Here is a 13,304-nt window from a genome sequence, read left to right as displayed (position 1 = left end):
TGAGGCGCTCCTTTATCCAGTTGTCCACCTACGATCACAAACAAAAAGCACACTAAAGATGAAGTGTGATGCTCCTGACAAACCAATGAGGCTGCAGCTGGGGACAGTCACTTCCTGTTTTACCTTTTTATCCCCCACAGCTCCCAGGATGCCTGCGGCCACCAGGAGGATGAAGATGAGGAGGAGGAATATGAAAAACTGAGGGAAGATGGAAGGAAGCGTTTTAACAATGTGAATTTGTCTTAAATCACACATGAAACCTGCACAGGTCCCTGATAACGTCCTCGCAGATCTGGAAACTAAACTAGAAACAATTACTAGTGAGGAGAGTTCAGGTTTTGAATGTTTCCATGTATTACATCTGTGATGTTAACTCTACTGACAAAGGTTTGAAATGTGACCCCCCCATCTTTCCTGAGGGGGAAACCTGCCCCCCAGTGCAGTGGTGTGGCTCACTGGGTGGGCGGTAACAGTGGAGGTCTACGGCCCAGAGTGATGAGCTGAACGGGGGAGGGGAAGACTCACACACCACACTCACTGGTGCTGCTGGTCTTGAATGGGGTTGGTGGGGAATAAAAAAAAAAAAACAGCCTCAGCCTTAAAATACAATAAAACAGAAGAAGGAGGAGGCTGTGAAGAATCCTACCAGCAGCAGCATGCAGCGGTTCTCCTTAATGGCTCCACAGCAGCCCAGGAAGCCGAGCACCATGATGATCACTCCGATGGCGATCATCAGGTCAACAGCAGGTAAATACTGATTGGTGATCTGGAGACGGGAGGCAGCGGTGGACGAAACAAAATGAGTGTCACCTTCGAGAGGTTGGGTGTGGGCGGTGACAGCCTGAAGCTGTTGTAAAATGATAATCTGGAGAGTTTGTCTGCACTAGTGTGAGAGCGTTAACAGTAACACTCACCTGGTTTCCATCCTTGGAGACTTTCGTGTAGATGGCCACAGCCAGGATGAGGCAGCCACTCAGCTGTACGGACACAAAGAGTCGGTTTCATGTACAAAATGTGGAGAAAACCTGCAGCAAGTCTGCACAGATTCTCCAAAGAAGTGACAGATAACACACAAAACACATTTTAAATAGAGGGGTAAGTTAAAAGTAGGGGTGGACTATGATTTTTAAATATTCAAACTGGTAAAATTTAAAAAAGATTTAATGTAAAAATTTTATGTAACTATGGTTTTGTTCCCTCGCTGGAAATAAGGCGGTGAGGAGGTCAGTGCATTGTTTCACTCCAGCGTCTAACGCAAACAGCAGAAATATGCAGAGCTTGCAGCATCATGGCTGGATAAACTGTGATGACAACGCATGTGGTTTGACAAGCGCATGCATGGACGGCGCTGGCAGCTGAATCCTATGTGCTGTTATATAAGCAGCTGGAAGAGACAGAGTGCTATTCTTCAAGGGTGACGTACTGCTGGGTGAGGGTGTCACCATCTGTGATCTTTGAATAATTGTCCAATAGTTCCCAACAAATATCAAAATGCCTGTCCCTACTTAATACGGTGAAGTTTTGTACAATCTAATCCTCACTGGCCAGAAAACAAGGACAGCGGAGGAAAACTGGGCTGGTTTGTAAAACTAAAAATCACTAGAGCAAAGTTTGACTCTGTCCAACTTCAGTTTAAGATCAAATGAAACTAATGACACGCATCAGCCACAAGTGTGACTTTGTGTTGCACCTGGAACAATGTGCATGTTAGCCACATGTATTATTCAGCGCTCACACGCAAACCACTGGGACTGGTGATCTGCCATCAATATTTCATCCTCAGAGCCAGAAACAGAGCAGTTGGAGGATGTGCATGTTTCCATGGAGACAAACATGGGACAGCAAGAATGGCTTGGACAAAGACAAACAGACTTTGTCATCCTGCCTGAGCTCACAGGAAGTCTGTATTTACTTTTATCAAAATAAAAGCTGTTTTTGTCACTAGTCCAATTAGTATTTTTATTTCTCCTAATTTTTTAATAGTTTATTTTTTGATTGTTTCCTTCGTGTAAATTATAATAGCCTCAGTATGTAAAGATGGTTCAGACTAAATTTGTTATTGACATTATTACAAAATACTGACATTAATCAGTGCAGTCATTTACATTAACCTAAGTAAAATCATGGCCTGAGCCTCGATTTGCAATATTATTTGGATGAAATATGAATTTTTACAGTTCAAATTCACTCAGCTTTACCGCTCTATTTAATTTGATTTCAGTTTATTAGTTTAATTTATGACGCAGTAATATAATACATGTTCATATTCTGATGAGGCATCAGATTGTAAACTAATGATTTATTTTTTAAAAAGCGAGCACTCCGACTGCTGTGCAGCTCAGACGTGGGCCTCTTTGTACATTTGTGTTGGTTAAAGGTGCGGCGTGCAGACGAGCACACCTCCTGCAGTTCTCAGCGGGTTCACTACATCATGGATTAACTGAGAACATGTTCAGCAGATTAATCAATAATGAAAATAATTAGCAGCTGCAGCCCGAGAATCTTCCATCAGATAAACAGCAGCTCGCACAGCCTGAGCCTAGTTATACTCTACCATTACTACCAGCAGAGTCACACACACAGCTGACCAGTGAAACCAGTGCAACTACAGGCCAGTGTTGAGGTGTTAAACTGAACTAGACTGGCCTCTGCATCAAACACAACTGTCATTTGACTGTTTTTAAGGCATTTTTATAGACTCTGCAGTGTGAGGAGCCAGTGGAGCAGTGTGAACAGAGACACGGGGGCGAATTGTGTTTTAGCGAATGAGAATCTGTTTAAAGTTTAGCAAAAAGAGTGCACGAGATTTGCAGTGTCTAAGTGCCTAAACTGGTTTAGGGTTTTGCAGAAAAAGTGATTTATTCGACAAATTGGTTTAAGCTATTGAGAATTTGGTTCACAGAATGGGGTTTATTGTTTTAGCAACTGTGAAAATCTGCTTTATTGGCCAGGCGTGTCGGACACACAAGGAATTTGACTCTGGTACATCGGCTCTCAGTGTGTATGTACATATCCCCATATTCAGAGTTTTAGGTGTTAGTGAGTAATGAGAAGAAACTGCAACTCAGATTAGATGGACAAACATCATCACTGGAGGATCGACCCTCCATCAGTCTGCTCCTCACACTGGGTTTACAAACAAGAAACAGTCTCTAACTGGACCTGCAATGTGGAGGATGGGTTTTTGGCTTTCCTACTGCTCCACCTGCTTTAACACCGGATGTGTTGGTTTACAAGCAGGTCCCAGCACAGCCAAATATGTCCTGCACAAACAACCAGAGAAGAGGTGGCTGTTTGTTTTCATACAGTTAAATCTGAGAGGTTCAAACCTGTGTGGCTTCACAGGAACCTGAACACACTGGTCAGACCTGCAGAGCAACATTGCAATTCGACTTCAGCAGGTCTGAAAAACAAACACACCCTCTGTGTCAGCTCTGATTAGGAACCATGATTAGAACCAATCAGGGCTGAATTACACCTGCTCACCATTCAAGGTGATTAAATTAACTACACAAATTCCGGATTACAGCTGATCTGGATTAGAGTCCTTTGGAATTAGTTAATAATAAATCCCATTAACAGGTCTGAAATGAATTAGAACAATTAATCTGGATTACACCTGATCACAAGTACAATTTACCAGGATTAAATTTATTTAGAACTGAGTAGGATTACAATTATTCAGGAACACATCTGAACAGAATTAAGTAATCTGGATTAGACTGCATCTGACTGAGATTATTGTTTATCAGGATTAAGATGATTAAGGATTACAACTGATGAATAATATGGAAAACAGTGAATTAGGATTTTAGATAAATAGGATTACAAGGCTGCATGTGATTGGGATTACATCTGAGCAGGATTCTAATGGAGAAATATTAAAAGAGATCAGGATTACAGTTCAGTCAGGATTGTGTCTAATCAGGATTAAGGTTAAACTGGACCTGATACATGGAATGACAGACAAGCGGGATTACAGGAACTCGGTTCTGGATCTGTTTAGATCCTGTTGCATCAAAACAGGATCACAGTCAAACAGTGCTAGGAGTGATCAGTATTCGAGTTAATGCATCATTGATCGTCAGATAATCCGGATGATATCTAATCAAAATTACAGTTTATTTGAGATTTAATGAAGCAGGAACGCATCTGAACAGAATTAGAACAGATTCATTGATAGGGACTGACAGTAATTCAATTTACATCTGATCAGGATTAAGTGAGGTAAAGAAAGTACTCAGAGTAACATCTGGTGTGGATTACATCTCATAAAATTACTGATAATAATGATTAGCATCATCATTTGGATGATTAGTCATTACAGTTAATTGAGAATTCGGTTAATCTGGATTATGGCTCCAATATGGACTATTCTCTGTGCTGAGTAAATAAATAATTCATGCGTAGTGGTGCGATACACTAATTTACTTTCCCAGGTTTGTTTGTTTATTAAGAACCCCATTAGCTACGGCTCAGTCTCAGATATTCCTCCTGGCGTCTTCGATATTTATAATCATTACAATACAAAACCGGTGTGAGGAATGAGTTCACCTGACACCTGAGTCACTTTGTTACTGATATTACACAACCAAAAGGGATAAATCCACCACACCAGTGGGCAGACATTACACAATAACCGCACACAAACACAGCAGTGACGCCACCACCATGTGTGCACATGAAGCCATAGCCATGGGCCCTTGAAGAGGTCTGTCCTGTTGAACAGATATTCTGCAGGTATTCCAGTGAGACACAGCATGTCGATCAGGCCAGTAATTAAAGGATTTTACACAACTCCCAGAGACAGAAAGCAACAATGAATTTGGTGTACCTAGCCTAATGTGTGTGTATATAGTATTTTTAGATTTTTTTTTTACTTATTTGTTACTGTAGTCTATTGAGCTTTTACATAATTAAACCTTTATTTACTCTATTAAGCCCTCCTGTTATGTTGAACAGAAGATGTCTCATGTTAATTTATCAACATCACTTCATAAAAAGAAAAGATTTCAAAATGTAAAATAAAGTTTTTAAAAAAACAGTCATGTAAAAGTAATGTATTTTATATGTAGGTCTTTCCAATGTACATTAAAAAAAGTTTTAAAATGCTTTTATTAATGGAAAACAAGTGCATTATCCTCATTGAACCATAATCTGTGAGGTGGTAAAGAACACCACTGCACTAAATCGTGACTGAAATGGTTTGTAATGGTAAAATTAACCCAGGAACATCACTGCTGTTCCTGAGAAATGAACATAACAGGTGGGTTAAGTATTGACAAATCCTCACTGGTTCATGTTATTTCAGGGCATATTGTGGTGAGAATCATAATACAGGTCAATATAATTTCCAGAGGAATTAGAACGTGCAGCTGGTTGTGTAGTCTGATCCAACATTTCTCCTCCATAGAAATGTTTAGTGTGTACAATCTAAATCTTCAAAATCACTAGTAAAACAGCCGCAGGGATAAAATAAATGTGAAGGAGCAAAAGTTGCTGTATTTTGTGTAATGGAGTGAAAGTAAGTAGCACAAAATAGAAATACTCAAGTAAAGTGCGAATACATACACATACAAGTCTGTCCCGAGGCAGATTACCTACAGCTCTGGACTGTTTTGCGTAGGGTTCAGTAAATATTCCTCATTGTTCAGTCTATTAGCCAGTACTGATTCCAGTTTAACTTGCTCCTGAGAATAACTTCCAACACTAGGGTTGCAACAAGTACAGTACAAGATTTTCACAGTACCATCATTGTGTTTCACGGTATCACACAATTACTATTGTCATCAGCTACAACAATCCTTAAAGGTTAAAGGAATGAAAACAAAAAGGTCCTTTCTTGTTGACAGGTGACTTCTCCAGGGAAATGAGCTGGACTGGCTCTAAAGAATAACCAAATTATAAACATGATTAACAAATAGCATATAACATGTTATATAACTAAGCCTGTCAGGTTGTGTGTTAGCCCCAGTAGTAGAGGAAGTATCTCATACTAATATCACTCTTATAAAAGTAGCCCGTTACAAGACCTGCATCGAAAATGTTAAGTAAAATTAAATGTTATCATGAACATTTGCTTAAAGTATTTAAAATAGAAGTAGGCTACTCAATGCGGAAAAATGTTATACTATACTGTATATCCTATACCGTTATACTGCTGTGTATCTGGTATTACATTACCAGCCTGTCTCATGCACTGATGTAAAGCAAGACGTGACTGTTGCAGCCGGTTGAGCTGCAGCTCTGCTCAGCTAGATTTTATCCAAGTGCAGCTATTGATTATTTTCATTTCAGATCAACCTGCTGATAATTTTCTCCATTAATCACCTGATTGGTTTGTAAAACTTCTGGCAGTAGTGAGAAATGCTGTCACAACGATGTAAATGATGATCAGCTAATTTACTGCAGGTGGGCGACAGCGCAGCCAGACTGGTCCTGGGCCTGTTTCTCTGCCATATGTCTGCTGCATGTGTGCACAGAGTCTGACAGGCATCGGGGAAGAAAGGTGCACACTTCATTACCTGAAATAGGCCAATGTGCACAGAATGATAACTGTCAGTGTTCATACCATGGTGCACTGTGAAACCGGTGTACTGCTGCAACCCCAGTGTCCGCCTGCGGTTTGCGTGTCTGGATGAAAGCAGGAGGAGCGGTCCTGCAGCATCCATTATTCATGGGGGATATGAGCACTGAGCACTACACTTAACCCGAGTTAATGTTCAGAGACAGCGCCGCGGCTAATTCGCTCCCAGGCCATAAAACCACTAGTGGTAAATGGTCTTATACTTGTATAGCGCCTTTCTATGCTTTTACAGCACACTCAAAGTGCTTTCACATTATTACATTCACCCATTCGCACTCCCAAGCACATCACTGGGAGCAACTGGGGGTTCAGTGTCTTGCTCAAGGACACCTCGACATGTTGACTGGACAAGCCGGGAATCGAACCGCTAATCCTCTGGTTAGGAAACGACCTGCTCTACCTCCTGAGCCACAGCCGCCCCCAGCAGCCCGCCCAGTGCTCGACAAAAAGTGTACATTGGGAGTCTGTAAAGTGCTCAGCCACAGAAACCACAGCTGGCTGATGAACAGGACAAAGATTCTGCTACAGCTGGAGTTTGACACAACTCACAGCCTAATTCACAACGTGCGCTCCTGCAGACACGTGGAGAGAGAAAGATTTCAAGCTAAATTCACATGAACTTTTCCACAGTGTCCATGTTTGACTCCGGGTGTCTGACTACTCAGCTCATTACCACTTCGATTTCCAGGCCCACTTAGAAACTAAAAGCAGGCAAGTTAAAAGAACTAGAGCAAATGGGCTTTACAGTAAACAGCAGCCCCACCCTCACATTCATCATAAGATAAAAACATCTTGTCCTGCATGTCCACTGAGTGGTTACAATCAAGTTAACATTGATTTAACAATGTTTCTGGGAACACGAGCACAGGACCTAAATAAGCTCATTAGGCAGCAGCTGGCTGTTCACACACGGGGGGGTTAGGAAACAGAACACAGCTGAGCTTCACAGGCCAGAACCTAACAAACAGGAAAAACACCCCTGAATATTCCTCTGAAAACCCAGTCACACACGGGATAGCGGCAGCTGCTGGAGATACCCAGCTGGGCTGGAAAATCTGTTCATTTAACAAGATGCTCACTGTTAGGTTATTTCTTAGTTAGATAGGTATGGATTAGAGATCTGTTGTCTATGAATGTTTAGTGCAGACAGGGTGACTAGCTTGGGCTGTTAACTATTCAGCCTGCAGGCACGTCAAGGATACAGGAAAACTGCTGTTAGTGTCAACTGTAATGCTAGTCTTAATATTTGTCTTAATGTGTAAGGTTATGTCCAATTGTTTAGATACACACCACGAAAACAACAGTCACGCACCTTGACTTTTCCGCATGTTTTGGCTAAACGTTATGGCAGCTGCAAGGCTTGCTTATCAGGTGACGTCACGGTTCGACAGCCCAGAAAGGATTAATATTGTATAGCAATGCTTGGTTCGGGGTCTTGCTGCTTCCGGGCTGCTTGGGCAGCCTGGGGTTGGAAGATCTCTGGACTTGGAGTGTTGATGCTTGCCTGTGACTCTTTGAATAAACCAGCACGGTTATATTTTTTATATACTCAAGTGGTCTGAGTCGTCCCTCTGAGTTCCTGGTTTGAAAGAACCGGATGAGGCTTTATAATGGTTTTTAGCCTTTATCACAAACCCTGCTACATTTCCCAAGATGCTTTTCAGTCGCTTTAATGATGTCATCAACCCGACACAGAGGCAGCCAGAAGCAGGAAGCGACATGTGGTATGGTACTGTTTTTACTTCCTTCTTTACTTTGGTGATAAAACCGTTGAAAGTCTGTTTTTTTTAGATCAGCCCCGTGTTTCCAGTAGTTATTGACCCAACAGGTGAACACACCTGTGTCATTCTCTCTATAACTGAAACCAAACTGTTGGGGCAGACGGCGTTGCTGCAGACATTCCCACCGATGTTCTACTTTCACTTCTCATCTGGAAAGTCTAGACCCTGTGCCGTTGTCACTGCTCTCTCCTCGTTCCACAGACTGTTCTTTACTTTGGTGATAAAACCGTTGAAAGTCTGTTGTTTTTTTTTAGATCAGCCCCGTGTTTCCAGTAGTTATTGACCCAACAGGTGAACACACCTGTGTCATTCTCTCTATAACTGAAACCAAACTGTTGGGGCAGACGGCGTTGCTGCAGACATTCCCATCGATGTTCTACTTTCACTTCTCATCTGGAAAGTCTAGACCCTGTGCCGTTGTCACTGCTCTCTCCTCATCCACAGCCTACAGCTGTGGCTCATTCAAACCCTGAGCAGCTCTGACTTCCTGTCTTCATGGCCTTTTTCCAGATGTCTGATCCAACACAGAGAGAATCTGTTGCTGTAAGTCAGGACATGAACTGTTTGCATCAGTTTCCAAGGCTTCATTCACTTCCATTGCTGCAGAAACAATGCAGGTTCACCTGGTACTGATTCCTGAGAAAGGCCTGGTTTGTGTTTAGGTTTTGGTGACTTTTCTTTTTACCTCTGGTGGTTTACGTTTTAGCCGTGTACCACTGAAGGTGATTCATTGGACTTGAACTGTTTACATGTCAATAAGAGCTGGAAACGTGGGGGTGTTCTAAAGCTTCTGTACCATCTTTGTAATAAAAACAATAACATTTCTATAGCACTGTACAAACAAGCCTCTAACATCACATACCACCATGTGTGTGTTGTGCAAGCACTTAATCTAAAATGCCTGAGTGGAGCTGTAGATTAGCCAACGTGGAGCGTGTGGGAAACTCCCAGCTTAGAACATGAGGCCGTACAGAGCGAGCTGTGTCAAAGTTTCCACATTTCACAACTCTTAGACTAAGCTAAACTTGTTGGACACACTCACATCCAACATCTTCCCATAAAATGAGTGACAATGACACAAGTAAAGCCGACTGCAAGCTGCGATTCTCTGCTCAGCTCTCCCTCCTCGTCTCACACACACAAACACAAGGTCACGTTTTACACAGACGTCAACGCTCGATACAAGCAACAAAATCCAACAGTAGTGGAGAGAGTCGATAACCAAACACCAGCTGAACAAGCCGAACACTAGAACAAACTTGCAGAAATGCGACATCTTCACCCACTAAACCCACACGGCTCGTCCTGCTGATTGTAGTGAGCTGTTGTGAACAGGAAGAAAACAAATGCCAACTTTATGTAGTGAACCGTGGACACTAGTGAGCTCTGTGTATGAAAAGGAGCTGAATCCTTGTGGACTTTGCTGAGAGCGAGCAGCGCAGACAGCAGCCAGTTTAAAGTCAGAGCTACACCCTGGTTTGTAAAATATTTAAACTGCTGACTGTGATATTAGGCCTCATAAACTTTGACGTGCTGGGACAGGACATGAAATCGTTTCACCCTAACAGAGGGTTGCACTCATACTAAGGTGAAAACCACAGTATTACAGTGTGTTGTGTAGCAGGCTACAGCCAGTCAGTTACACTATACAGTGAACAGGAACGGTGGCATCACAACAAGTGTTAACGCAACATGCACAAGCTCCTGTTTTATTTAATCACAATCAGAAAGTTTATCTCATGAAAATAAAACAGAAACGGTCTCCAAAGTCACTGCACTGTTATTGTAACTCATTTGTTACAGTAGAAACAGCACGTTTTGACCAAGTAGTCAAATATAAGTACTTGTAGTCGGTCTGAAAAAAGTGGTATCGGTGCAACCGCAGGCAGAGGACTGATATGAGGCTGCAGATAAAGACCTCAGTGAAATAAAGGTTAAATAAAAATCAAAAAGAAGACAGTGGTGGTGATGTGATGCTGGGCAGCAGGCCACACCCTGAAACTAACCAAATGTTTGTTGTGCAGGGAGAGGCAGAGATAAAAAACAGCCAACACAACCTGTTCTACACTACTGCCCCGAATGAAACACAGCCGCAAGAGAAAAATAAAAGTTACAGAAAACACACCAATTTAAAGTTTAAAATGACAAAACACCTGCCTGGACAACAGAGGTTAAACATAAAAAGGCCAAACTGATCAGCCACCAGTTAAACAAGAGCCCAAACAGAGAAATCAGAGAGAAAATAGGTTTTGAAAGCAACAAAAATAAAGATGGGTCAGTTAAACAAACCCACAGACTGAACAGTGCAACAAACAATACACCTGCCACTGAAAGTCTTGGAAACAAAGTTAATATAAACATGGTCCTTCATCGCATGATGATTAAGCATTCCTCTGTAATATCAACGCACTTCCAACACATCGCCTGCAAAGTGTTTAAAAGGCTTTAAATGATGTATTAACACTGTGTTTTCTAGACTCACCCAGAAAAGAAGGTTGAAAATGAAGAGCAGGTATTTGACGCATTTGTTCACAGCCATGGTTTTTCTTTTCCTTCACTCCTCAGCGGCTTGTTGCTCCCACTCCTGTGCTGGCTTCCTGCAGAATGAAGGCAGAAACACTCCCTCAGGCTACTCAACAGCCCAGCCTGCTCTACCTGTTTCCTCTCACTGGGTGCGTCCCCTCTCTGTTCTTGGTCTAAACAGGAGTACAGCACAAACAGCCAGAACCAGGCAGTTCAATTTGGGGTGGGTGTCACTCCAGACATAAATAGGATAGAAAACATTTAACATTACTCAGAAACATGAAAATCTAGAAGCATTTTCACTTTCTTATCCCAGATCTCTATTACTTTTTCTGAGATGTTTGTTTGCGTGTGTGCAGATTGTACAAAGCCTCTCAACTGCACACAGTTGTTGTAAATCACTCCCTTCAACCTGAACAACACTCAAATTAACACCTGATACAGTAACAGTGAGAGCAGCAGATGTGATGTTTCCTGATTCAGGAGAAGTTTGCAGTCATGCTAACGTGCTCAAAATACTATTTATGACCTGATGATGGCAGTAGATGAAAACACACGGGGCCACTACAGTTATAAGAATCCACCCTCGTCACCAAAATGATCTCCAATGAGGAAAATGTCCAGGTGACGTGGATGGAGACAGAAACAGCTGATCTCATGGTAACAGAGCAGATAAGAATACACTGATAGTAAAGTATTGAGCATGTCAACCAATTAAACAACTTTATTTTAAACATTACTTCTTCTTCTCCTTTCAGCTGTTCCCGTTAGGGGTCGCCACAGCGAATCATCTGTTTCCACCTAACTCTATCCTCAGCATCCTCTACTCTCACCCTAATTAACTTCATGTCCTCTTTTAGCACATCCATATATCTCCTCTTTGGCCTTCCTCTTGACCTCTTGCCTGGCAGCTCCTACTCCAACATCCTTCTACCAGTATAACCACTATCCCTCCTCTGCACATGTCCAAACCATCTCAATCTGGCCTCTCTGACCTTGTCCCCAAAATATAACAACACTCATAAATTATTAATCATGACAAAGATCAGTCACATGCTATGAACTTCCTCTCTTCACACAAAGCTCATGCGGTACAGCATCAACACAGCAGCTCAGTCGTTAAAGGAACAGTCCATGAACTATGACTCTTTATCTCCATCTAGCAACACCTGTACAAACTACAACAGTCAGAACGCACTTCCCCACCCTCCACAGTGCCCTCCCCTTTCTAATGCCATACTTTTCATTTTCTGACAGCTGACAGGTACACTGCTCCAGAGACAGGAACCTCACACCTGACACAGGTAAGTACTCACCTGTCTGCTCTCCTCTGTCATTAATGATGCAGTCGTCACTCAGGGCTTTTAACTATTCTCTCCATCCTTCCAGAATCCTCCCAAAATTCAATCCCAGTCATCCCAGAGTGAATGTAGACCATCCCCAAATATTTATCCTTCTACATCATTGGCTAAAATCATTCAAAGTGACCTTCTACTGTATTATTTCATTAATTTGTCTTTAGTACTTATTTACTAGTTAAACCTAAAGAAAAAGATTCATATAATGCAGTTCTGTCAATGAATGCCTGTTTGCAAACTTGTACAAAGTAAACCAAAAAGTACGATTTTAGTACTGAGATGTTTTTTTCAAGCTATTCCTGCCTTTGGTTTTGTGCAGTGCTGGATTTGTCTGAACCTGTTTGAGCTGTTTTGCAAACGCAGATTCAACTGAATTCCCTCTAATGTGTCTGAACTATGGTTCCTCTACTCTATGGCGTTATATTTGTGCCAATTTCCTGAGCGAGCAATGGGACATTTTGAGCGCGCGCATCTGACATCCTGAGCACGGAATATTTTTTTGAGCGCGCGCATCTGACATTCTGAGCGCGGGATGTTTTTTTTGAGCGCACGCATAGGTCAAATGCTTTTGCTCAACTATTTATGCCCTCTCACAATCTGCATCTCTGCGCTCGTTCTCTCTCGCTCACTCGCTCTCTGAGAACCTCCTCTGTGTGCGCTCAGGTCGCCTTCTACGCTCGTTCAATTCTCTGATACAGCCGTTACAAATGTGCCAAAAAACAGCCAATTAGAGGACGGAATTGTTCCTTCATCCTGATTGGCTGTCCAATAATAATACAGACACACAGCATCAAGTAAGTTGTGATTTCTTTATTTGTTTCACAGTATAATGTATCATTTGACTGACTTTTACTAAACGTGATAGCCTACTACATTTAGAAAGTAATTCATATAGTCTGCTACCAAGAATTGCAGCCAGCCAGTTAGCTACCCATATGTCTGATGCTGTTAATATTGGCCGTATCTGGAGTAAGGCTTGTAGATTGTAAGAATTAATAGTGAAAGGAAAAAAAAAGATGTTCAGTTCTTGTTCAATCGGTCTCCTCTAAGTCAGTC

The 13,304-nt window shown here is 42.0% G+C and overlaps 1 protein-coding gene across 2 annotated transcripts in view; it reads right to left on the bottom strand.

The window, feature by feature from the left end:
• The window catches only part of LOC109974608 (tetraspanin-8), a 29,338-nt gene that overhangs the window by 6,069 nt on the left and 9,965 nt on the right, over positions 1 to 13,304 (bottom strand). The window contains exons 2-6 of one of the 2 annotated variants that reach the window (XM_020624893.1): positions 10,850 to 10,964; positions 915 to 977; positions 647 to 766; positions 124 to 198; positions 3 to 28 (exon numbers count right to left, since the gene is read on the bottom strand). In XM_020624893.1, the coding sequence (XP_020480549.1) occupies positions 3 to 28; positions 124 to 198; positions 647 to 766; positions 915 to 977; positions 10,850 to 10,906 (341 nt within the window). In that variant the 5' untranslated portion in view covers positions 10,907 to 10,964. Of the gene's footprint in view, positions 1 to 2; positions 29 to 122; positions 199 to 646; positions 767 to 914; positions 978 to 10,849; positions 10,965 to 13,304 lie in introns of those variants that run through there. The other variant, XM_020624894.1, reaches the window with a different exon arrangement.

Source organism: Monopterus albus, unplaced genomic scaffold (assembly GCF_001952655.1).
Source record: "Monopterus albus unplaced genomic scaffold, M_albus_1.0 scaffold341.1, whole genome shotgun sequence".
NCBI lineage: Eukaryota > Metazoa > Chordata > Actinopteri > Synbranchiformes > Synbranchidae > Monopterus > Monopterus albus.
Note: the sequence above shows the minus strand (reverse complement) of the source record. Positions and strands in the feature narration are given on the sequence as shown.